A 22,874-nucleotide genomic window follows, 5' to 3' on the forward strand; every position below is an offset into this window, starting at 1 on the left:
AATAGGAATGGCTGCCACTCTTCATAGGGCAAAAACTAAATTTGATTGCCACCTGAGGAGTGTTAAAGGCAGTAGTATCACTAGATGCATGTGACTGGGATTCTGAACAGCTGGTTTTGAGTCAAGAACCCTTGCCCACTTTCAATTCCCCATTCCCGAAAGGAACTCTTCCCAAAGCCAGGGTCATGGTTGGGGGTGCCACAGCTGCTCTAACCTTCCCATGAGGAGAGAAGCTGCTGGCAGATGCCTGGCCTAACTGGAAGTTTCTGTGGCTCCAAGAGGAATAACTCTACTCTTCACCAAAAAAAATAGATAGCCAAGAGCCTAGGTTGGTCACTGTTCACCCCTGCCATCAGTATCTGCCACAAATTCTGTCTGGCCAGTCTCCAAACTACAGGTTGGAAGAAAGCTTTCAGATGTCATTTTGTTTACCCTCTCCAAAGATGACACTCCCACTTAATTTAAGATACCATATTTCATCACTCATCCAAGTGTTTGGCAAATATCATTGTCATTAAATGCCATGGGCATATCCTCTGGCCCCATGGACTTCTGATCCTATAATGTAGGGCTCGGTTGGAGAAGCCCAGACCAGCATCTCTAGCATGGGCTTTTGCCCTGATCTGAGGGCAGTGATGAGTACACCCCACAACTCTTAAGATGTTCAAGCTAGAGGAACATAGCCAAGGTGGAGGTTTTGACCAGAGTCTTTCAGAGATTACCAGCTTGCACCACAGGTTTGCACTGGACAAATGACCCAGTTTGCACACATCACCCCATCAGTTCAATCCCATGTCCATTAGTCATCGCATTGCTAGGGGCATTGTATACTATTGTGTTTAATGGCATTTTTTTTCTGACAGATGAAATTTTAGTTCTATTAAAGCAGCCACATGTTACAGACCCTAAACCCTTTTCACTCCGTGGGACATTAAAACCATCTTAACGGACTTTTCTCACCCTGTGACATGATTTCTTCCCAAAGCACTCTCTGCATTCTTTGGATTTAAAAGAGTGATAATAAATAAAAATAAATATATATGTACATATATATATATATATCACCTTCAATTTGAAAAGCTATTAAGAAAGGTTTCCAGATTTCAGCCTAGAGTAGAGAAAACATAAATAAGAGCACAGGAGTCATAGAACTGTACAGCTCCAATCACAGGCAATGAGTCCCAAAGGGGTGGCAAAAAGAACCTAACAGAAAGAACTGCTGCTAGCTACCTGATCTTGGACAATTTACTTAAACTCTCAGAGCCTCAGTTTCCTCATGTGATAGAATCAAATTAGTTAAACATTTATCATGCTTTCATTATGTGCTGGGCTCTGTAACACGCATTGAGTAGGTCTCACAGTATCAAATTGAATGAAAAAAATGTAATGTCAAAGGTCAGCAACAAAGCAAATATTCAAAAAATACGTTTCGTTCCACTTCCCTTTCAACATACGATCATTGTATACCCCAACACAGTCACAAGTAAGGTGACCACAGGCAATTTCATACATAGGAAAAAACTGGGGGCGGGGGAGGGCAGACACCAATGAATTAGAATATGTCTTCAGCATTATGCCTCATGAACCTCAGTTCAGCTTGTGTTCTTGACTTAAATCCATGAAACCATGAGTTTCTATTTAAGATCAACAATGATTTCTTATTTGATATGTAATTCAAGGCTTATACAGACGCTGCCTCATTTATCCTTTCAGGCAGCTTGTGAAGTGAATGAGAACCCATTTTACAGATGATAAAGCCAGTGGAAGCAGATTCTTTTATGCCTCTTTTGTTCCCTAGTACTAGTACTAGTCTGCACTGAGGAAACACTCAAAAGATACTGTTTACCCACTGACCGTTTCAGCCACCCATGAAGGGGAGGTACCCCGAGGGTTAGTGAAAAAAAAAAGGTGGATTGCACTGTGGCCGCTCAGCTCTGCCTTCTCCTTCTGTAGGTAGGTGAATCATGGGAGACTGGAGTTTCCTGGGGAACATTTTGGAGGAAGTGAATGAGCACTCCACTGTCATCGGCCGCGTATGGCTCACGGTGCTTTTCATTTTTCGGATCCTCATCCTCGGTACTGCCGCAGAGTTCGTGTGGGGGGATGAGCAGTCCGACTTCGTGTGCAACACCCAGCAGCCAGGTTGCGAGAACGTCTGCTACGACGAGGCCTTCCCCATCTCCCACATCCGTCTCTGGGTCCTGCAGATCATCTTCGTCTCCACGCCGTCGCTGGTGTACGTGGGGCACGCGGTGCACCACGTCCGCATGGAGGAGAAGCGCAAGGAGCGCGAGGCCGAGGAGCTGAGCCAGCAGTCTCCGGGCAACGGCGGCGAGAGGGCGCCCCTAGCGGCGGACCAGGGCAGCGTCAAGAAGAGCAGCAGCAGCAGCAAAGGCACCAAGAAGTTCCGGCTGGAGGGGACCCTGCTGAGGACCTACATCTGCCACATCATCTTCAAGACCCTCTTTGAGGTGGGCTTCATCGTGGGCCACTACTTCCTGTACGGTTTCCGGATCCTGCCTCTCTACCGCTGCAGCCGGTGGCCCTGCCCCAACGTGGTGGACTGCTTCGTGTCACGACCCACCGAGAAAACCATCTTCATCCTCTTCATGCTGTCCGTGGCCTCCGTGTCCCTCTTCCTCAATATTCTGGAGATGAGCCACCTGGGCCTGAAGAAAATCCGATCCGCCTTCAAGAGGCCAGTGGAGCAGCCACTGGGGGAGATTCCTGAGAAGTCCCTCCACTCCATTGCCGTCTCCTCCATCCAGAAGGCCAAGGGCTACCAGCTCCTCGAAGAAGAGAAAATCGTGTCCCATTATTTCCCTTTGACGGAGGTGGGAATGGTAGAGGCCAGCCCCCTTTCTGCCAAGCCTTTCAGTCAGTTCGAGGAGAAGGTGGGCCCGGGGCCCCTGGGAGACTTGTCCAGGGCCTACCAGGAGACCCTGCCTTCCTACGCTCAGGTGGGCGCCCAGGAGGGAGTCGAGGAGGAGCAGCCCGTAGAAGTGGCCGCAGAACCAGAGGTGGGCGAGAAGAGTGAGGAGGCAGAGAAAGTGAGCACAGAAGGCCAAGAGACCCTGGCCGTGCTGGAAGTGGAGAAAGTGGAGCCCCCCGAAGTGGAGAAGGAGGTTGAGAAAGAAGAGCCGCCGCCTGAGAAGGTATCAAAGCAAGAGCTGACGCCTGAGAAGGCGCCTTCGCTATGTGCGGAGCTGCCAGGGGACGACACCAGACCCCTGAGCAGGCTGAGCAAAGCCAGCAGCCGGGCCAGGTCAGATGATCTCACCGTGTGAAGCGGTGCCAAAGAGAGAAAGAAAACGCCTGAGCTAACACACGGCAAGATGAAACCTAAAGTTGCCGACACGATTTGAGTCTTCTCTCCCTCCCCTCACACCCACCCTGGTTGGACGGGCACCGTGATAGAACCGTGCATGCAAGACAACCAGGAAACTGCCTTTCCCGGGTACAAAGGCTACCCAGATAAGCCCATTGTCCCATCAAAGTTCCCAGTCTCGTGACTGCCCTGGCCCTCTCCACGGCCACGGGCAATTCTGCTTTCATCCTCATTTCCCCATAGAAAGCCTTTCAATCAGAACTGATTGCCTCAGGGCTTCTTACCAGCCTTGTGGCAACTTTACAAACTCAGCTGAACTTTATCAACTCAGCACTTCCCTAGCAGACACCGTGTGGCATATATCAGCGGTCCCAAACTTAACAGCCTACAGGATGCAGGCGGTTTAATTCGTGAAGTGGTTTAAATTGGGGAAGTGCACCTGTTCTAATGCCATGCCAGGGCTGGAGCTGTGAAATTTGGAGAGCAGAGGGCAGCTGCTCAGTTTCAGGCAGCGATTACCAGACAGTGTTACCTGGCCATCTGATTTTTCAAGAAAAGCCAGAAATCCAAACGTTCAGGTGAAGTTTTCCACATTTTTACCGTTGCTAACTAAGTTTTAAATATGCCATGTGAGGCACCCCCCCCCTCAAAATGTGCAAGCCAAATTTAACCTGCTGCTGCTGCTGCTAAGTCACTTCAGTCATGTCCGACTTTGTGCAACCCCAGAGACGGCAGCCCACCAGGCTTCCCCGTCCCTGGGGTTCTCCAGGCAAGAACACTGGATCGGGTTGCCATTTCTTTCTCCAATGCATGAAAGTGAAAAGTGAAAGTGAAGTCACTCAGTCGTATCTGACTCTTAGCGACCCCATGGACTGCAGCCTACCAGGCTCCTCCGTCCATGGGATTTTCCAGGCACCAATTTGCAAGTTCAGCTTATACTTGTGAGCCCAGCTTTCCTATGGAATTGGTCATATTATTTATGGTCTCAACTCATTTCTGTGGCTTCCAAACCTCATTTTACCATTTTGGAGTGTTTAGTTTCAATCATCAGTCCAGGAGATGTCCAGAGTTCTCACTGGCCTTTCTTTTGGGTCACTGTAGCCCTGGGTTCTGATGCAATTACATCCCTTGTATTAGTGGGAATTCTGCACTAGGCACCATCAGAAAAGGAGTACAAGACTCCATACCCTCTCCCTGAACTTCTGCTGCTACTGCTGCTAAGTCACTTCAGTCATGTCCGACTCTGTGTGACCCCATAGATGGCAGCCCACCAGGCTCCCCCATCCCTGGGGTTCTCCAGGGAAGAACACTGGAGCGGGTTGCCGTTTCCTTCTCCAATGCATGAAAGTGAAAAGTGAAAGTGAAGTCGCTCAGTTGTGTCCGACTCTTAGCGACCCCATGGACTGCAGCCTACCAGGCTCCTTCGTCCATTGGATTTTCCAGGCAAGAGTACTGGAGTGGGTTGCCATTGCCTTCTCCGTCCCTGAACTGAAAAGGTTTTAAAAATCCCGGTTGCAGTTTTCTTCCCTAAAGCAGAAAAGGTCCCTTTCTTTCCTGTCCTCTCGTAGCTTCAACACTCAGCCTGAAATCTACACCTCCTTTTATCAGGGACTGGGAACAAACCTAGCTCTGGGCTAGACGATACCTCCTTCTGGCTTGTCTTGAGGAGAATCAGCCCTCAGGCCTTGCTCGGTCACAAGATGTATACCTAAAGAGTCATCAGAGGGCCACCAGGGAGAGCCTTTTACAAACTGGGAACACAAACAGCCAGGGTCCCTGTCTAGTCCCAGGTCAGACTTCATCCCTGGAAGGGACCTAGAGGCTGAAGGGAAAGATCTTCTACCCTTTGTGCCCCCAACCAACACTCCGCATATGTAGAGGCCAATCAGAGGAAATCCTCAGGTATAACTACATATTTCTCACACACAGTAATTTTAACTAGAGCCAACCAGTTCCCAAAGCAGAGGGAGAAATTGATAACCAAGATGGTTCATCTAAACCAAAGCTATGCTTAATGGGTTGCAGTGCCAAGACTAAGGTAGGAGGGATAGAAACCAAGTTGACATCACAGGGAACTGGACAGGAGAACCCCAGAGACCCAGAAAAACTGCCTTCATTGTATCCCCCGCCCCCCCATCCAGCACCATCCCCCTCAAAAGCCAAATCCCTTGTGCTGACCTCTGGTTACCACCTTCCTTTTAAGATATTCATTCTAGATATGCTCTCCAGACCAAAGCTTCCTCAAAAACTATTCCTCCTCTGTGACAGTATTCCCACTCCTTGGTGCTCCATCCTAAAGCAAAATGGTCTAAAAATTAAATTCATTCTAAGATATGATTTTTTTATAAATTACTCCAGAGAAATTTTGCATTCTAAAAGAGAAGGCCTAAAATGTATTTTGCCTAGGTTAACTCAAAGTGACAAATTTTCAGTGTAGGAATGTATCAGGCGGTGGACAGTTGAACAAGTGTATTTATCTTGTGGACCTGTGGCTTTCTGGCTACTACCTGAATCTTCCTTCCCCTTTCCATCAAAGCTATTCCAAACAGAGCTTCTTCTGGATGGTGAAAGAAATAAAATCCCACGCCTGAGAACTGGGCATCATCACACTCCCCTGCCCCCAATGGCTGCACTATTGCTCCTACAGTTTTGCTCCTGAAGACCCATTTTAAGAAGATGTAAACTCAGAGCCCGAGAACAGCTCGATCACTACCAGAGTAAAGTATCTATCTCGACTAGGATCTAATCCAGAAGAGAAAAGAAAACAATTGCTTCCTCTTCTAAGTGAAAAGTGCTGGTGCTCTTTGGGACCAGTAGCAGATGTGTAGGTGAAGGCTGCTGGTCTCCTTGTCTTGTTTGTTCAGTCAATTAGTAGTGTCTGACTCTTTGCGACCCCAAGGACTGCAGCACGCCATGCTTCCCTGTCCTTCACCATCTCCCGGAGCTTGCTTAAACTCATGTCCATTGAGTCAGTGATGCCTTCCAATCATCTCGTCCTCTGTCACCCTCTTCTCCTCCTGCCCTCAGTCTCTCCCAGCATCAGGGTCTTTTCTCCTTGTCATGGCTAAGGCCTAAGTGTGTGTGTATTTCCTTGAGTAAAGTGGCATCCTGCTTCAGAGTCTGTACCTACCCCACTATCGTGGAAGTTGCCATTGTCCCTCTCAGGCTTCCCAACAAGCAAGGAAGCTTATTTCGGAAGAAACAGACCCAGGCATCAAGGGACCACGAATTTTTCTTTTTTTCTCTCTCTGCCACTTAGTAGTTGTGTTATTGTCGTCTCTTAACCTCTCTGTACCTCCGTTTTCTTTCTGCAAACTAGAGATAGCATTTGCCACCAACCTACCTCCAGGGGTATCAGAAGGATTAATGAGTTGGCTGCCAACTCTAGACCCTGCTGAGTGGTGCCTGACTGATTCCTCAAACAGCAGGGAGACTGAGAAGAAAGGCAGGTGGGTAGCTTCTATCTGACCCTCCTGACCTGCCTTGCAGTTTTCTGGTGACAGCTTTTTGGTGTGGACTGGACACTCTGGAGATGTTTTCTCGGAGAAGACTCAAAACAGAATCTTGACCCCATATGTTTGGTAGGAACCTATCTGACCTTGAGACATAGCTGGGGACAGAAGGGTAATTACTTTCTACCTGGGGAAAGTGTTCCTTCACGCTCCATCTTAAGCTGCACACAACTGCTGTCAGGTTCCATTCACAGGCAGCAGTGTGTCTGTGGAGGACCTTACCCCGTACATCTGGATCCCTCAGCATCTATTCTGAGGCAAATAATTATGAATGACTCAGGATTATCACCATCCCTGGGCTTCATTAAGGCCAAGCTCTCGATCCTAATCCTGGTCCTGCCTTTGTTAGACTAAACCTTTATGGTACGTGGAACTACCAGTAAAAAGAAGCATTGGACAGCAGGCCATCAAAAGTGCAGCTCTCTCCAGAAGCAAAGGACTAACTGCCCAGTAGCAGTTATAACACCTTCATTAGGAGAGATCTGTGACCAGGAAGGATAGAGTTCTTCAAAGCTCAGTGAGAAAGTTTCAAGCTTGGCTCTGGTAATCCCTGGGTCTCATATTTGGGTCATCGTACAAAGGCCTGTCTGCTTTTCATCATGACTCGGTTACTTGGCACCCACGTGAAGTATGCAACACAGAGTTGGACAAATATTCCTGAAGGTCAGTGCAACCTGGGGATCAGATTTTCCCACAGGGAACACTGAAGGTCAAATCAGAAGTGTGGGCTGTACCTTTCTGACTCTGGGAACCCCAAGATGTCATTTATTCACTCCATATGGCAATTTCCCTTAGGTAAATTGTGGGTAATAAGTTCTGTCCCTCCTCCATGGGACAGATCCAGTGAATTGATATGCAAGAAATACTAGGAGCATACTAGAAGAAATAAGTGGGATTTTTTAATTCACTTATTGGGAAATGAAAGGGGGGAAGGTCTTATCCAAATCTGTCATAAGTCCTTATTCTAAAATGTTGACTGAAGAAATAACAGTCACCACTTTCAAATGCTTCACAGATTGTAAACTAAGCAACTGGTTAAAATTGAGCCAATGAGTAAAAATGAAAGAAGAAAATGAGGGTGATGGGGGAGGTCAATTTTTCTGTAGTTTTGAATTCCTGAGAATTATAGTGCAAAAAAGAACATCTTTGACCATGCATGAAATTCATTGCTGAAAGTGGTGCTGAAGGATTCAGCTCACTAGGGCCGCTGTGGAGAGTTGTACCAGCCCTGGGGCAGTCTTACTGCAGGCAGAAGGAAGTTCATAGAATCAGAAGAGCTGCATATAGCAGCTCTTAGTCCAAGCCGTGAGGAAGGCCCAGGGTGAGACTTGTGTGGACAGCTGCTTTTCTGTAGTTCCTAAGGAGAGTCCCTGAGGCAGCTCGGACAACTCAGACAGCACCTCCCACCCACCCCCAACTCCTCCTAGCTCCTTCCCCTAACCTTGAGTTACCCCCCACCATGTGTATTGTGTGCAAATGATCACACAATCCAAAGTAGCAAAGTGTAGATGAAACACATTTGCCTGGTTGGATGGAAACTCTTCTAAGCATAAATACAATGTGTAAAGCAAAGTAAGTATGTACCTAGAAGTGATAGTGAAATAGGCAGGGAGACTGTCCCTTCTTGTAATTATTGTATGATAACTAAGCATGTAATTGGGGGAGAAAGGAGAAAAAGGACGTAAATTTCTAGGTTCAACAGTTAAATAGCAGGAAAGATATTTATGAAAGACAAGTCATCTCCACTATCCCAGACATTGCTGCTCCCAAAGTCTGGAGAGAGTGGTACTCAATATGACCAATGAGGGAACAGTGGGCTACATTGCAGTCTCCTTCCAAGGCATTCTGGAAGTTCTCCAGAACAAAGGATATTCTGGAAGAATTCATAAAGTCATGTGGAGAGAAAAGTAGATAGCTTCATTGCCTTTTTCTGCAAAATTTTCATCTATGAAACAGGATTAGTGAAGACTCAGCTAAGAAACATAATCAAAACAAACTTCCTGGGGAAAACCTCTGGCAAAGGCATTACTGAGATTGTGTCCTGAATTCTCCAACCTTCCACATCTTTATGTCAGAGCTAATAGTCACATGTTAGACTGTTACAAAACAATAAAACTAACTTGACTTTTCACTGTCTTTGTGTTTTCTTTTGCCCTGTCAGCCACGCTACCCTGTCAACAGACTTCCCAGTTTCTGGTGTTCTTCCTTTGAAATTAAGGGGTTGAGGAACAAGAGCACTGGGGAAAAGGGAGGGAGGCAGTGGTAAGTTTGTAAATGTGTAACAACCAGCTCTTTCCAGGGTAAAGAGCCCCTGGTTTGCAGTGTTTGTCAATTTCCTTGGTGTATATTCTCCCACCATATTCAATTTCAACTCACCAACATAATGCCACTGAACATAGAGATGAGATGTACAATAGCACAACATTATAAATATTTCTATCATACAATAGATATAAATATCAAGAGCATAAATAATAGTAAAATAAGAAGTGATAGCTTTGAGTATTATCTTTATATCATTTTTAAATTTATGTAATTTGTTAATAACTGTTACTTAGCACTGGCTCACAAAATTCCAAGAAATTTAGCAAATGACTCTTACAAGCCAGTACAAGTAGCTCCAGCACACCGCTAGGTGAAATGGAGGAGAATCTGATTCAGAAAGAACAAGAACACTCTCTTTATTAGTTGAAGTTTGGTCAGTCTGTCCCCTCTCTTATTCTACACAAATCTCAGGAAAAATCAAAATATACTTCTTTGGCCATTTGAGAAGAGACAAAAGAATAGGATTTGTTCACTCTTATGTCATTGAGAACTGTAGAAAGAAGTAAAGTTATTCATTACAAATAAAAATACATCAAATAAAATCAGCCAAAATATTCTGCCTGAGATTTATCACATCACTTCTCTGCCTAAAATCCTTCAGTGACTCAATTGCTTACCCCCAATTCTAAATTCCTTAAGATGACTTACAAAGCATTTGTAAGTGACTACAACCCACTTAGAGAAGACCTCTGTTTTTACCTGCCCAGAATCTATTCTCCCTTCTGCTCTAATAACATCTCTATTGGGATTTATGCTTCCTCAATTGGATATAATCTTGGTGAGATTCTTAGTAACACTGTTTTTTCTTTTGGTTACAGCTCAGAGTTTTATTCAGCAAACAAAGGATAGTACACCCTTGAGGCGGAAGGGCAAGCCGACCCCAAAGGAGAGCCCTCAATCCATCATGGGTCAAGTTTTGTTTGTTTGAACTCAAATGGGCCAGTCATACACTCTCTCCCTGGAATGTGAATCTTGAGTCTAGTAACAGAGACTGAAACGTAGTTGGGATTCATTTATCTTGACAGAACCCCTTGAAGAGATTCACAATTAGTTCCCTGCTTACCTAGATTTCTGGCAAATGCTTAGTTCCTCTTTTTACAGATCATGGTTCATCAACCTTTCTTCAGTTTGCTAAGCTACTCCAGAGTTCCTTTTTTTCTAATGTTGCCAAAATTATTCCTGTTGCTTACAAGCTTCTGACTGGTAGGTACACCACATCCTAGCCTCATCTCCCACATTTCTAGCCTCATTTCCCACATCCATCCACACATGCATATGCCCCAGTCTTACAGAGCCATTGGCTGGTCCCCAATATGGACAAGCCTGACATTTAGTGATGAAGGAACTTCATAGTATTTCAGGACTCTGCCCTGTCCAGCCTTTTTTCTGTAATCAGCTCCTTCTCATCCTTCAAGATTCAACTCAGTTGTCTTCTTCTTTATGAAATTTCACAAAATTCCCTATACAAAGTGAGTTGCTCCCTCCTTTTTGATCCCTTAATATTTGTGTACACTTGATCATAGCACTTATCAAAAGTGACTTCAAAAAGAGACTTCATATCGTCACTTCAAATCTTTGTTGTGATGAGACAGAACCGAGGAGAATACACTTGCCTGACAATATTATTATATAATCTCTGAATATTCAGTACTTAGCACAGTGACTGGAACATAGTAATGTCTGGGGAATGAATGAATACTACTCCCAGGGCAGAAAAGAGATAATTGGCTAAGTATGCCCCAGCACCAGAGCAGGCTGACACTGTAAGGAATGTATCTGAGGAAGAGCTTCCTTGAAGGTCCCAGGAATTCCAGGTTTAAGGCACTGGGCTTGTTTTATCATAATTACAGGAAAAAAAGAGAAATTTTCAGACTAATTGCTGGCTGTTATCACCCAGAGCAGCCTTGGAAGCCATATGTCGACAATGGCAGTCAGTCTTCAAATGACTACAGACTAGAGGATCACTACCACCCCCACCAACACCTCTTCCAATACCCATGAATCAGACTTTTGGATTTCACATGAAACAAAAAATAAACTTGTGTTGTATTAATTCTCTGAGATCTCAAGATTTATCTGTTATCGGGCCTAGCAGTATCTTTATATAAATTGAGGTTAGATGTAGCTATAACAAAACCCTAAGATATGTGGCTTTAGCTTGACAGGTGAACAGTGAGTGGTGAAGAAATGAAAATCAAAGGTTGCAACGATTGAAGGCTTCCTTGGCAGCCCCATGGTTAAAAGTCTGAGCTCCCAGTGCATGGGGCCTGGGTTTGATCCCTGGTCAGGGATCAAATATAGCTGTGGTATATGCCGCAGCTATATACCACAACTAAGACCTGCACATGCAAACCAATAAATAAATTAAAAAAAAAAAGGTTACAAAGACAGAGCCTCAGGCTATGCCATGCAAATATTTAGTAAAAAATGTAGTCTGTGATGATTCATGTATTAGTTATCTATCGCTTTGTAACATATCACTCCAAAACTTCACAGCTTGAAACAACAACGTGCATGTGTGCCAGCTAAGTTGCTTCAGTTGTGTTCAACTCTTTGCACCCCCGTGGACTATAGCCCATCAGGCCCCTCTGTCTATGGGATTTTCCAGGCAAGAGTGCTGGAATGGTTTCCCATGCCCTTCTTCAGGGGGATTTTCCCGATCAGGGATCAAACCCATGTCTCTTACATCTCCTGTATTGGCAGATGGGTTCTTTACCACTAGTGCCACCTGGGAGCCCCTGAAACAACAATATGTATTATCTCTTATAGCTTCTGAGGGTCAGGAACTCTGGAGCAGCTTGGGGTCTCTCATAGGGTTGCAGTCAGATATTGACAAAGTCTGCAGTCATCTGAAGCTTGACTGAAGAGGTAAGATCCACCCATTCACGTGGTTATGTGACACAGAAGGTTGGTGCTGGCAAGTTAGTATCTCTCTACTTGGGCCACTCCATGGGTCTGCTTGAGTGTCCTCATGAACCAGTGGCTGGTTTCCCCTAGAACAAGTGAATCAAGAGATTAAGGCAGATGCTTCAATGTCTTTTATGACCTAGGTTTGGAAATCACATACCATCACTTTCATTGCATTTTTAGTCACATTCTCTAAGATTGCTCCATATACTGTGCAGAGAATAAACTAAGGAGGAACAAGATTTGAGGTAAAGATGCCACTTGATTCAGAACTACCTCTGACTCATCTGAACCAACCAAAGCCCTGGACAAGGCATCCTAAGTGCACACTAGGTCAACACCAGGGTCAACACATCCAAAATGAGGCTAGATAAGAAGAAAGAACCAACTCGCATAGCCAAGAAGGTTTGGAAGAGTGGTGACCAACTTGTAAAGAAGTTCAGTCACATGGATGTTTATCTAGTGTGAAGATTTTTGGAGACATTCTAAAATCAAAAGCAGGGGGTAGCAGTTCCTTGGATCACCCACATCAGTCCTTGACCTGGACAAAGGTGTTAACAGTAGAGAGAATTTTGAATTGTTTCTGTTTTTCAGTAACTCAGTCATGTCTAACTCTTTGTGACCCCATGGACTGCAGCACACCGGGCTTCCCTGTCCTTCATCATCTCCTGGAGCTTGCTCAAACTCATGTCCATTGAGTTGGTGATGCCATCCAATCATCTCGTCCTCTGTCATCCCCTTCTCCTCCTGCCTTCAATCTTTCCCATCATCAAGGTCTTTTCCAGTGAGTCAGTTCTTTGCATCGGATGGTGGAAGTATTGGAGCTTCAGCATCAGTCCTTTTAGTGAATATTCAGGACTGATTTCCTTTAGGATTGACTGGTTTGATCTCCTTGCAGTCCAAGGGACTCTCATGAGTCTTCCCCAACACCACAGTTCGAAACCATCAATTCGTTGGCACTCAGCCTTCTTTATGTCCAACGCTTACATCCATACCTGACTACTGGAAAAACCATAGCTTTGACTCGATGAACCTCTGTTAGCAAAGTAATGTCTTTTTTATATGCTGTCAAGGTTTGTCATAGAATTTTGAATGGTGTCTTTCAAAGCTTTACACAGTCCTGGGGCTAGTGGGTTTGTATACCTTTTTCTGCTGCAAGCTTCACTGAGACCCTGATCCTCACCATGCATTCCAGTAAGCCACTAAGGTAAACTGTTTGCCTTGATAGGCTAACGCAGCATTCTGCACTATCACACAGCCTTGATAGGTGAGAGTCTAACTCATCATCTGCTTCACAGATGCTACTTCTTCCCTGATAGATGTAGCCAGGGACACAAAGTTCTCTAGCTAAGACTCTCCCTTAGTAGGGATGTCTCCACTGCTCCCTGGCCTTCTGGATTGGGGACAGGACGTCTGAGAGGTGTTTGGGCTGCTTAGTATGAGTAGCATTCAAGTCTAAGAAAGTAAGATACATTTCCTTGTGTGTAATAAATCTGAGTCTCAGTGATTCAGACTGTAGTAGACTAAACACTCTGGTCCAAGTTGCAAGTACTGACTTCCAAGTATTGACTGCAGCCTTGAATGCAGCCAGTCTCACATTGGGTGATGGCCTTCAACTGGGGACAGCTTCAGGATGAGATTATAGGGACTTCACGGACTAGGTAGAGGCCTGGTGGAAAAGGATAAGCTCCACAGCAGTGCCATTAAGCCTTCACGAAATGAGTATTGAATGGATGAAGTAGTGATTATGTCTACATTTGAGCAATTCCAACATGAGTGGGGCAACTATTTCCTAAAATAACTCATCTTCAGACTCTTAAAGAATTATTCCTTGTTTTGAATTAAATCTATGTTCGTTTAACTCCTTTGTCCTACAAATATCTTTTGAGGCCATATCAATTCTATCCATTCTTTCAAATGAAGACAACTGTCAATGAACCTGAGCCTTCTTTGTTCAATTCCTTTCATCTGTCCTTATCTGATGACTCACCTCTGAGCATGCTCCAATACATCTATTTGCCTCTCAAAAGTGTGGTAAAAGAATCATAAATTTACTTGATTAGCTGTATGTGCTAAAACCTGCCTTTATATTCTTCCCTCTTTATGCCATTGTTTGTGGACCCAAGCCAAGTTGTGACATGTAGAACGCATGATTTGTGGTATAATCCATTATTATTAACTTCACCATTATAAGGACTTCCCTGGTGGCTCAGATGGTAAAGCGTCTGCTTACAATGCGGGAGACCCGGGTTCTATCCCTGGGTCAGGAAGATCCCCTGGAGAAGGAAATGGCAACCCACTCCAGTGTTCTTGCCTGGAAAATCCCATGGATGGAGGAGCTGGTAGGCTACAATCCATGGGGTCGCAGAGTCAGACACGACTGAACAACTTCACTTTCACCATTATAAAAGAGAATTAAAATAAGATGTTATCTCAGGCCGCACCTCCGTTAGCCTCAGAAGTGGAAATGCTATCCTGCATTACAACTGCTTTAGAATTTTCAGACCTCGTTGTTGTACTTTGCTCCTTTTGGCCAGGCCCCCTCTAATTAATCCCCGCCCCCAGAACGCCCCCCCTGGTCCCGCCCCCCGCTCTCAGCTCCTCAGCGTCCCTCCCACTCGGAGCCCGAGGCGGGAAGCGCTGGACGTAGTTGCTGATTGGCTGGCTGGGGCGCAGCTTGATGGCGTCGGGCTGGCGAACCCAGGCCCCCGGGCGACTGCCGCCTGTGTGAGGGGGGCCCGTGGCCTATAGTGCTGTGGCTTCGGGGAAAGTGGAGGCACGAGCCCTCGTTACTCTTCACCATGAGTTTCCTGATCGACTCCAGCATCATGATTACTTCCCAGGTGAGCCACCGCGTCCCGCCTCTGGACTCCTCAGCCTGTCTCCCGAGTCGTCTTCTCCAGGCCTCGGTGATGCGGGCTGGCCCGGAGTCTCGCCCTTCTCGCCTGCGGGTAGTGCCTGCCTCATCCGTGCTCAGAGCTCCGAGAGGGTATGGGATTTGCTGCGTCCGGCTCCCTGCTCCCTCGCTGTCAGGAGGAGTCCCGCGGCCGTCCGCGCCCCCACTCATACTCCATTCCTCCTCCCATCCTACCCCACCTCCCGGTTTCCTTTCCACTTTGGGGAGAGGTCAGGTGGCCTTAGGGCTCAGAACCGGTGCCGCGAGAAGGGAGCTGTCCTCAAAGCGCCCCGAAGCTCTAGACTACGCGGCTGATCCATGGATTAGGGAAGAGTGTGGTTCCGGGTGCAGAGTGTGCGACTCGCCAATCCGGCTGGCTCCTGGGGACACGTGAGGTTAGTTGTCAAATTCTGAATCCGGATGCGGAGGAATTTGCCGCCGTCACTTCAGAGATCCGTTTTCGTTTGTTAATACCTCCAACGTGTATCCTCTCGGCCACGCTTTCGGATCTTTTTCTGACCCTCTTTCCTTCATTCGTGGAAGAAATGGCTTCATTCGATGGCTAATGAAGATTAGCCATCTGCATTCATTCGTACAGTCAACAAACACGTTTATGGAGCATTATATAAAGTTCTGAGGATACATAGCTAAATAAGACATTGACTTGTCCCTGCTCTATAGAAACTTCGTCTAGTGAGCTTTTTGTTTTTACTATGTAAATTTTTTGAGTTACTCTTTTATTTTCTACACAGCATTTATCATAGCACTGATACCATTTATGTATTCATTTATTTATGAATTTACTTTTTTTGAGACCCTATCTTTTTAATAGCTCTATCCTCCCTCCAAGTGCAGACGCTCAGTAAGTATTTATTGGCCAACTGTTAAAATTTGTAGAAGCTCAGACTACCTAATTACTGATCTCCCCCCTACCTCATTTCTCCACTAACTAAAGGTATTTTTCTTTAATTGCTCTTTTTTTCAAGTGGCACATGACAGAAACAGTTCCTTTTAGGAGTTTAAAGTAAACTAAATCTTAGGTTGTTTTTTTTGTTTTCTGTGTTTGTATTCAGTTCAGTTCAGTCGCTCAGTCGTGTCCGACTCTTTGCGACCCCATGAATCGCAGCACGCCAGGCCTCCCTGTCCATCACAAACTCCCGGAGTTCACTGAGACTCACGTCCATCGAGTCAGTGATGCCATCCAGCCATCTCATCCTCTGTCGTCCCCTTCTCCTCCTGCCCCCAATCCCTCCCAGCATCAGAGTCTTTTCCAATGAGTCAACTCTTCGCATCAGGTGGCCAAAGTACTGGAGTTTCAGCTTTAGCATCATTCCTTCCAAAGAAATTCCAGGGCTGATCTCCTTCAGAATGGACTGTTTGGATCTCCTTGCAGTCCAAGGGACTCTTGTAGTAGAAGCCTAATAAATATTTAATAAAAAGCACCTTTCTGGAGAGGTGTGATTGCCTTAGAAACATCTCCCCCTCATTTTTCATGTTTTATATGAACTGAAAGATTTATTTGAAAGGAAATCTGAAATCAGAGATCATATATTGAAGCTGGTTCACCCCAGGCAACATCTTGGTATAGAGATTGTTCATCATTCCACAGGATAAAGTTCACATCCTTAATTGGCTTATGTGGTCTCTTATGATGAAGACTCCGCTCTTAACCTCTTCAGCCTTGGCCTTAACCATTTCTTTGTGACCCCATGGACTATAGCCTACCAGGCTTCTCCATCCATGTGGTTTTCCAGGCAAGAGTACTGGAGTGGGTTGCCATTTCCTCCTCCAATACACTAGCCTTACTGAACTTCTTTTAGTTCCTTAACCTGGCCATGCTGTCATGCCTCCAGGTTTCCGCCAGTCTGTTCTCTTTCTGGACCTTTTTCCCATACTCCTTCTTTCTCCCAACTGACTCCTACTCAGCCTTTGTTTCTCAACATGGATATCCATAAAACCTCTTCCAGACTGGACTAGATATCCCTTGACATGTTTTCCTAGTACCCTTTGCCCATTTCCCTTATAGTAGCACTATCGCATTGTTTCATAATTCCTTGTCCATCTCCTCCATAGATTACAAACCTTGAGACAGTGTCCATGCTGTCTTGTTCACCCTTACCCTTAAGACCTGGTACATATTAGACACCAATAAATATTTGTTAAATAAAAATGTAAATAAATGATCCAAGAAAGGAATCTTTTTCTAGTCAGTTCTTTAAACTATCCTGCTAATGGCCTTTTTTTTTTTTTTTTTAATCTGTAGCTAATTTTCAATTTAGGAGTTATCTTTTGTGACGGCAACTGTTATCTAACCTCTGTTTTCAGCCTTCTCTACAGTTATAAGACTTATCAGTTCCAAAGTACACTCTAAGGCTCAAGGTCAAGACTGCACAATTTCAAAAATATTCTCTTTTTTGAATAAATGCAGTGCACATTCTTGTTTTATTTGCAAAATGTTTAAAGTTGCTTTTCCCTTTTGCATGCTTTTTAGATCCTGTATAATCTTGCCAGAATTTGTATTAATCCTGGACTTCTTGAATTTTCCTGGTATTTTTTTATATTAGTTGTGTAAAAGTCTTTACACTTTTTTTGTCAATATGAAAGGAAGCCACAATGAAATATAAAGGTGCATATCTCTTCTCTCTTTTTCTCCCATTTCCTGCCCCCTCATATAGACTTATCAATTTCATTTGTTTTCTTTTTCTTGTCTAAAGTCCCATTTCAGAGTGATCTTAATGAAATATTTTTTTTTTATTATACATCTCACCATATACACTGCTCTTTAAATGCCTAACTTCAACTGCAGTCATGACTTCAGAAATCATTTAAATATTGCCTCTAAACTATGAATTTAAATGTCTCCACTGGTAATGATTTAAAATAGCCAAAGGATCTCATAAGTAGTCTAGGGGTATTTTGTCCTAATCTATTCACCCTCTTCCTTTTCTACTTGGTCTAAAATCATGGATCCAAGCTCCTTCATATTCACTTGTTTCTTTGCCTGCGTGTAAAGTCCACAATTGGATCACTGCTGTAGTTTGTCTACTGCTAACTCAGGAGCCAGTACTTTGGCCACCTGATGCAAAGAACTGACTCATTGGAAAAGACCCTGATGCTGGGAAAGATTGAAGGCAGGAGGAGAACGGGATGACAGAGGATGAGATGGTTGGATGACATCACCAACTCGATGAACATGAGTTTGAGTAAGCTCTGGGAGTTGGTGGTGGACAGGGAAGCCTGGTGTGCTGCAGTCCATGGGGTCGCAAAGAGTCGGACACGACTGAGTAACTGAACTGAACTGAACTCATGAGCCTGAAGGCTTTCGTAGAAAATCACATATGTGCAGATTGCTGATGCCTTGAGTTTATGGACACCCTTAGGTCATTGATTCTTTTTTTTTTCTTTAATCAGCTCCTTGTTCCCTTCCCTTCGTAATTTCTCTGAGTTTTTAATCACTCTTTTCAAAGCCCCTTTTTTCAATTTCACCTCTCCTGCCCTTAGCAGATGACCTTGCCTCCTACTTGATCAACAAAAGTGAGGCCAAAAGGTGTGAGCTCCTTCTACATCTTAATCTAAGCAGTTGTCTATGTCCATGACCATTCCCAACTCCTTTCCTCCCATGTCAGAAGATAAGGTGCCCCTTACTCCTGTTTAAAGCCATGTTTTCCACATGTACCTTTGATTGTGGAGCAGCTTGTTGTGAAGTGATTATAAGCACAAGCTTTGGGGTCAGCCACACAGACTTCAGCTTGATTCTGACACCCACTATAAATGAGTTAATTAGGCTACAGTCTCATTCTTGGCTGTCCCTTGAGTAATCTGTGTTTATTGTCTCTACTGTGTTACCCCCCATGCACCCCCAACCCAGTGAAGTCTAGTTCCTGCCTCCACCTCACTACTCAAACTGTTTTCCTTAAGGTCAGCGTTGACCTCCCAGTTACCAAATCCTTTGAACATTTTTCAATCCTGGTTCTCTTGTCCGTCTACTTTTTTAACATGTCTTTAAACTCTGTTCCCTTTGGTTTCAGGATACCACACTGTTCTGGCACCTATTATTTCTCTGACCATTCCTTCTCTGTCTCCTTCCCGGTCTCTTCTTCCCATTCCTACTCTCTACTCTTTTCTTCTTGGCATATTGCTCTCTTCACTCTATATACTATTCCTGAATGATCTCATATTCTTTGACGGTTTCAACTCTCAGATGTGTCTCAGCTGTCCCTTCATAATCTTTTATGTCAACTTGGGTGGCCCTCAAGCACTTAGTATATCTAAAAGTGAACCCGTCATCTTCCTGTCTCCCATCCACATTCCCCAATTTTTTTCCTCCAGTAGTCTTTATATAAAGTGGATGGCCTCCTTCTTCATCCTATATTCCAAACTAATCATCCTTAATTCCTCCCTGCTGATTTTACCTTCGAAGTACTCAAATGTGTTGCCTCCTCTCCAACTACTGATGTTTTAATTCAGTTCAGTTCAGTTCACTTCAGTTGCTCAGTCGTGTATGACTCTTTGCAACCCCATGAACCGCAGCATGCCAGGCCTCCCTGTCCACCACCAACTCCCGGAGTCCACCCAAACTCATGTCCATTGAGTCAGTGATGCCATCCAACCATCTCATCCTCTGTCATCCCCTTCTCCTCCTGCCTTCAATCTTTCCTAACATCAGAATCTTTTCAAATGAGTTAACTTTTCACATCAGGTGGCCAAAATATTGGAGTTTCAGCTTCAGCATCAGTCCTTCCAATGAACACTCAGGACTGATCTCCTTTAGGATGGACTGGTTGGATCTCCTTGCAGTCCAAGGGACTCTCAAGAGTCTTCTCCAACAGCACAGTTCAAAAGCATCAATTCTTTGGCGCTCAGCTTTCTTTATAGTCCAACTCTCACATCCATACATGACCACTGGAAAAACCATTTTTTGCTGTTTTAATTCAGGCCTTTGTTATCTCTCATCTGAACTGCTGCAGCAACCTCCTGTTCTGTTTCTTTCTCTACAGTGTTGTTTCCTTCAGAGAGTCCCTGTAGTTTCTCTGTAAAATAAACCTGGCCATGTCTTTTCCATCCTTAAATAACTCATCACCTACAGACTATGATTCAAGCTCTTTACAGTGACCTTTGGGGCTTTCCATCATTGGTCCTCTATTCCTCCCCTCTTTGTCTCATTTTTAACCACTTTTTTCTTTGAACTTTGTCTCCCAGCAGTGCCAAACCATGTGTAGTTACCAGTATATACCATGCTATTTCTCACCTCTGTGCCTTTACTCATGCTCTTTGCTGTCTGAAAAAGAAGACCTGTCCACCCCCACTACCTGTCTTTTACCTGCCTAATTCTTTTTCAACACCTTAAGAGAGTGTTTGGTTCTTTTGTTTGTTTTAAAATATTTTAGGGACGGTGGGAACCTTTGAGTGTATGTGAATATCTTGAAGCCTCTCTCTAGAAAAATGCATATAATCCTCAAATTTGCACATGATACCAGGTTTTAACTCTAAATTAAAACCTCCTTCAGCCAAGGTATTATCTTCCCCAGAAAAATCTGTCCTAACCCCATACCAGATTTGTTTAGTCTCCCTCTTTCATGTTCTTTAACAATATCATGTGCATGTCTCTATCATTGCATGTCCCATATTACACAATAATTACTTGGTGTCTTCACCACTATACTATACCTCCTTGACAGTAGTAACAATCTTACTCATCTTTGTGTCCTCATCACTTAGCACAGTACATAGATGTTGTTACCAAAGAATTGAGGTTGAATGTTCCTGAAGAACAAGCCATCTTTCACTGTGCACCATTTATCCATTCAGCAAACATTTATGGGGAGCCTGCTATGTCCCGGGCATTGTGCTGGGTGCTAAAATACAAAGATTGACAAGACAAATGTGACCCTTATCCTCACAGAACTTACAGTCTTTTTAAAAAGAATGTATTTAAATTAGACATTAAAAAACTGTGTGGCAAATGCTTTAGTAAGGGAAATACAAGGTAGGATAATAGGATTATGTAAAAAGAGTAAGTTATCTAAATTTGGGAGGCCAGAGAAGGCCTTCTAGAAGTAATAATAGTAAAGATTTGTAGGATAAGTGAGGAGGAGACTGGAGAGAAGTTCCTGTCAAAGGATAACATCTGCAAAGGTCCTGGTATGAAAGAATGTTATATCTAAAGAAGCACAGGCAGTTCCATGTGGCTGAAAACACGAATTTGGTGGATAGGAGGGACATAGTAAGAGGAGGAAGAATCTGCTAAATCATACTCGAGAGTTCACACTTGCTCCTGAAGTGAGTTGGAAGGCATAAAATAATTTTATTCTGAAATAATGCCACTCACAGCAACATGGATGGACCTAGAGATTATCATACTAAGTAAATCAGAGAGAAAGACAAATACCATATGATATCACTTATATTTGGAATCTAAAGTATGACACGAACTTACTTATGAAATAGAAACAGACTCACAGACATAGAAAACACACTTATGGCTACCAAAGGGGAAAGGGGGTGAGGGAGGGATAAATTCAGAGTTTTCAGTTAGCATATGCAAACTATTGTATATAAAATAAGCAACAAGTTCCTACTGCATAGCACAGTATTGGAAACCATATCCGATATCCTGTAACAAACCATAATGAAAAAAAAAAAAAAACCGTAATGGAAAGGAATATGAAAAACAATATGTGTGTGTGTGTGTGTGTGTGTGTATATATGTATATGTATAACTGAATACACCAGAAACTAACACAACCTTTTAAAGCAACTATAATTTTTAAAAAGAATTTTATTTTTTGATAACATTCTTAGCCAATACAAGAAGAGGAGTTGTGTCAGAGTATGTGTATGTGGAAAAGGTATTTACCAGTGAAAAATAAATGAGCTTTAGAACAATGAACAGAGCTGTCATGTGCCTACTATCTTAATTTGTGCCCAACTTAAAACATGTTCTAAAACAAGGATAATTTCAAAAATTGAAGAGCATTTCCACATCTGGTCCACTCTTGAGGACTTTAATAAGTAGTGTTATATGAGTGGATGTCACCTTTAATCTCTAAAATAAGCTATTTAGTTAGGCAACCTTTTATCGTAAAGTGGTCTGTAAAAGGCATTTCTCAAAAGATTGTGTATTGACATGCTGATCTTCTATCTTCTTTCTCCTCTAGATACTTTTCTTTGGATTTGGGTGGCTTTTTTTCATGCGACAGCTGTTTAAGGACTACGAGGTAAGAAGAGATCATTTTGATTATGCTAATATTATGTGAACTTGTTTTAAATGGGAAAAGAAAAATACCTCCATTAAAGAAAAAATCATGTTTGAGAAAAACAATTATCATATTATATCGCTTATATGTGAAATCTAAAAAAATGATACAAGTGAACTTATTTACAACATAAAAGTCGACTCACAGACATAGAAAACAAACTCATGGTTACCATGGGGAAAGTGGAGAAAGCGGGCAAAGGGATAAATTGGGACTTTGGGTTTACAGATATACACTACTACATATAAAATAGATAAGTAACAAGGGTCTACTGTAGAGCACAAGGAATTGTACTCAGTATCTTGTAATAACCTGTAATGGAAAAAATCTGAAATATGTGTGTGTGTATATATATATGAATCACTTTGCTGTACACCTGAAACATTTTAAATCAGCTATACTTCAATTAAAAAACCATTTATGCTTGAACTTTCATGACCTGTGATGGTCAAAAAAAATAAAAAAGGATAATCATGTTCACTCCCAAGATGGGAAGCTTTTGCTACTATAATATATAATTCTTAAATTGAAGAATATAATTAAGCTTAGTTGATTTTTTTTTTTAATGCCCAGAAGCCAGGATCAAGAAATATCATGGTTTAGTCATATTAGTATACACATCAATAGCAAATAGTTCTTTGGGAGAGAAT

The 22,874-nt window shown here is 43.5% G+C and overlaps 2 protein-coding genes across 12 annotated transcripts in view; both read left to right on the forward strand.

Annotated features, from left to right (window-relative positions):
- The first annotated feature begins 1,284 nt into the window (after nt 1-1,284).
- Nucleotides 1,285-4,304, forward strand: GJA8 (gap junction protein alpha 8). Its single transcript, XM_086392263.1, has one exon. It carries the CDS (start codon nt 1,965-1,967, stop codon nt 3,285-3,287), a length of 1,323 nt encoding a protein of 440 aa, XP_086248389.1. The 5' UTR covers nt 1,285-1,964; the 3' UTR covers nt 3,288-4,304.
- A 10,431-nt stretch (nt 4,305-14,735) lies between these two features.
- The window catches only part of GPHRA (golgi pH regulator A), a 66,737-nt gene continuing 58,598 nt past the window's right edge, over nt 14,736-22,874 (forward strand). For all 11 annotated transcript variants that reach the window (XR_015160893.1, XR_015160894.1, XR_015160895.1 and 8 more), the window contains exons 1-2: nt 14,736-14,915; nt 22,126-22,185. Coding sequence is in view for 3 of the 11 variants with exons in the window: in XM_086392258.1 (XP_086248384.1) it covers nt 14,874-14,915; nt 22,126-22,185 (102 nt within the window). In the remaining 8 variants the exon portion in view is untranslated. The remainder of the gene's footprint in view (nt 14,916-22,125; nt 22,186-22,874) is intronic.

Source organism: Bos grunniens, chromosome 3 (genome assembly GCF_055505025.1).
Source record: "Bos grunniens cultivar Pamir isolate PY7600 chromosome 3, Bosgru_T2T1.0, whole genome shotgun sequence".
NCBI lineage: Eukaryota > Metazoa > Chordata > Mammalia > Artiodactyla > Bovidae > Bos > Bos grunniens.

Bases quoted from the DNA above. Each gene is read 5' to 3' on its own strand.
- GJA8 (XM_086392263.1), top strand. From the start codon at position 1,965: ATGGGAGACTGGAGTTTCCTGGGGAACATTTTGGAGGAAGTGAATGAG.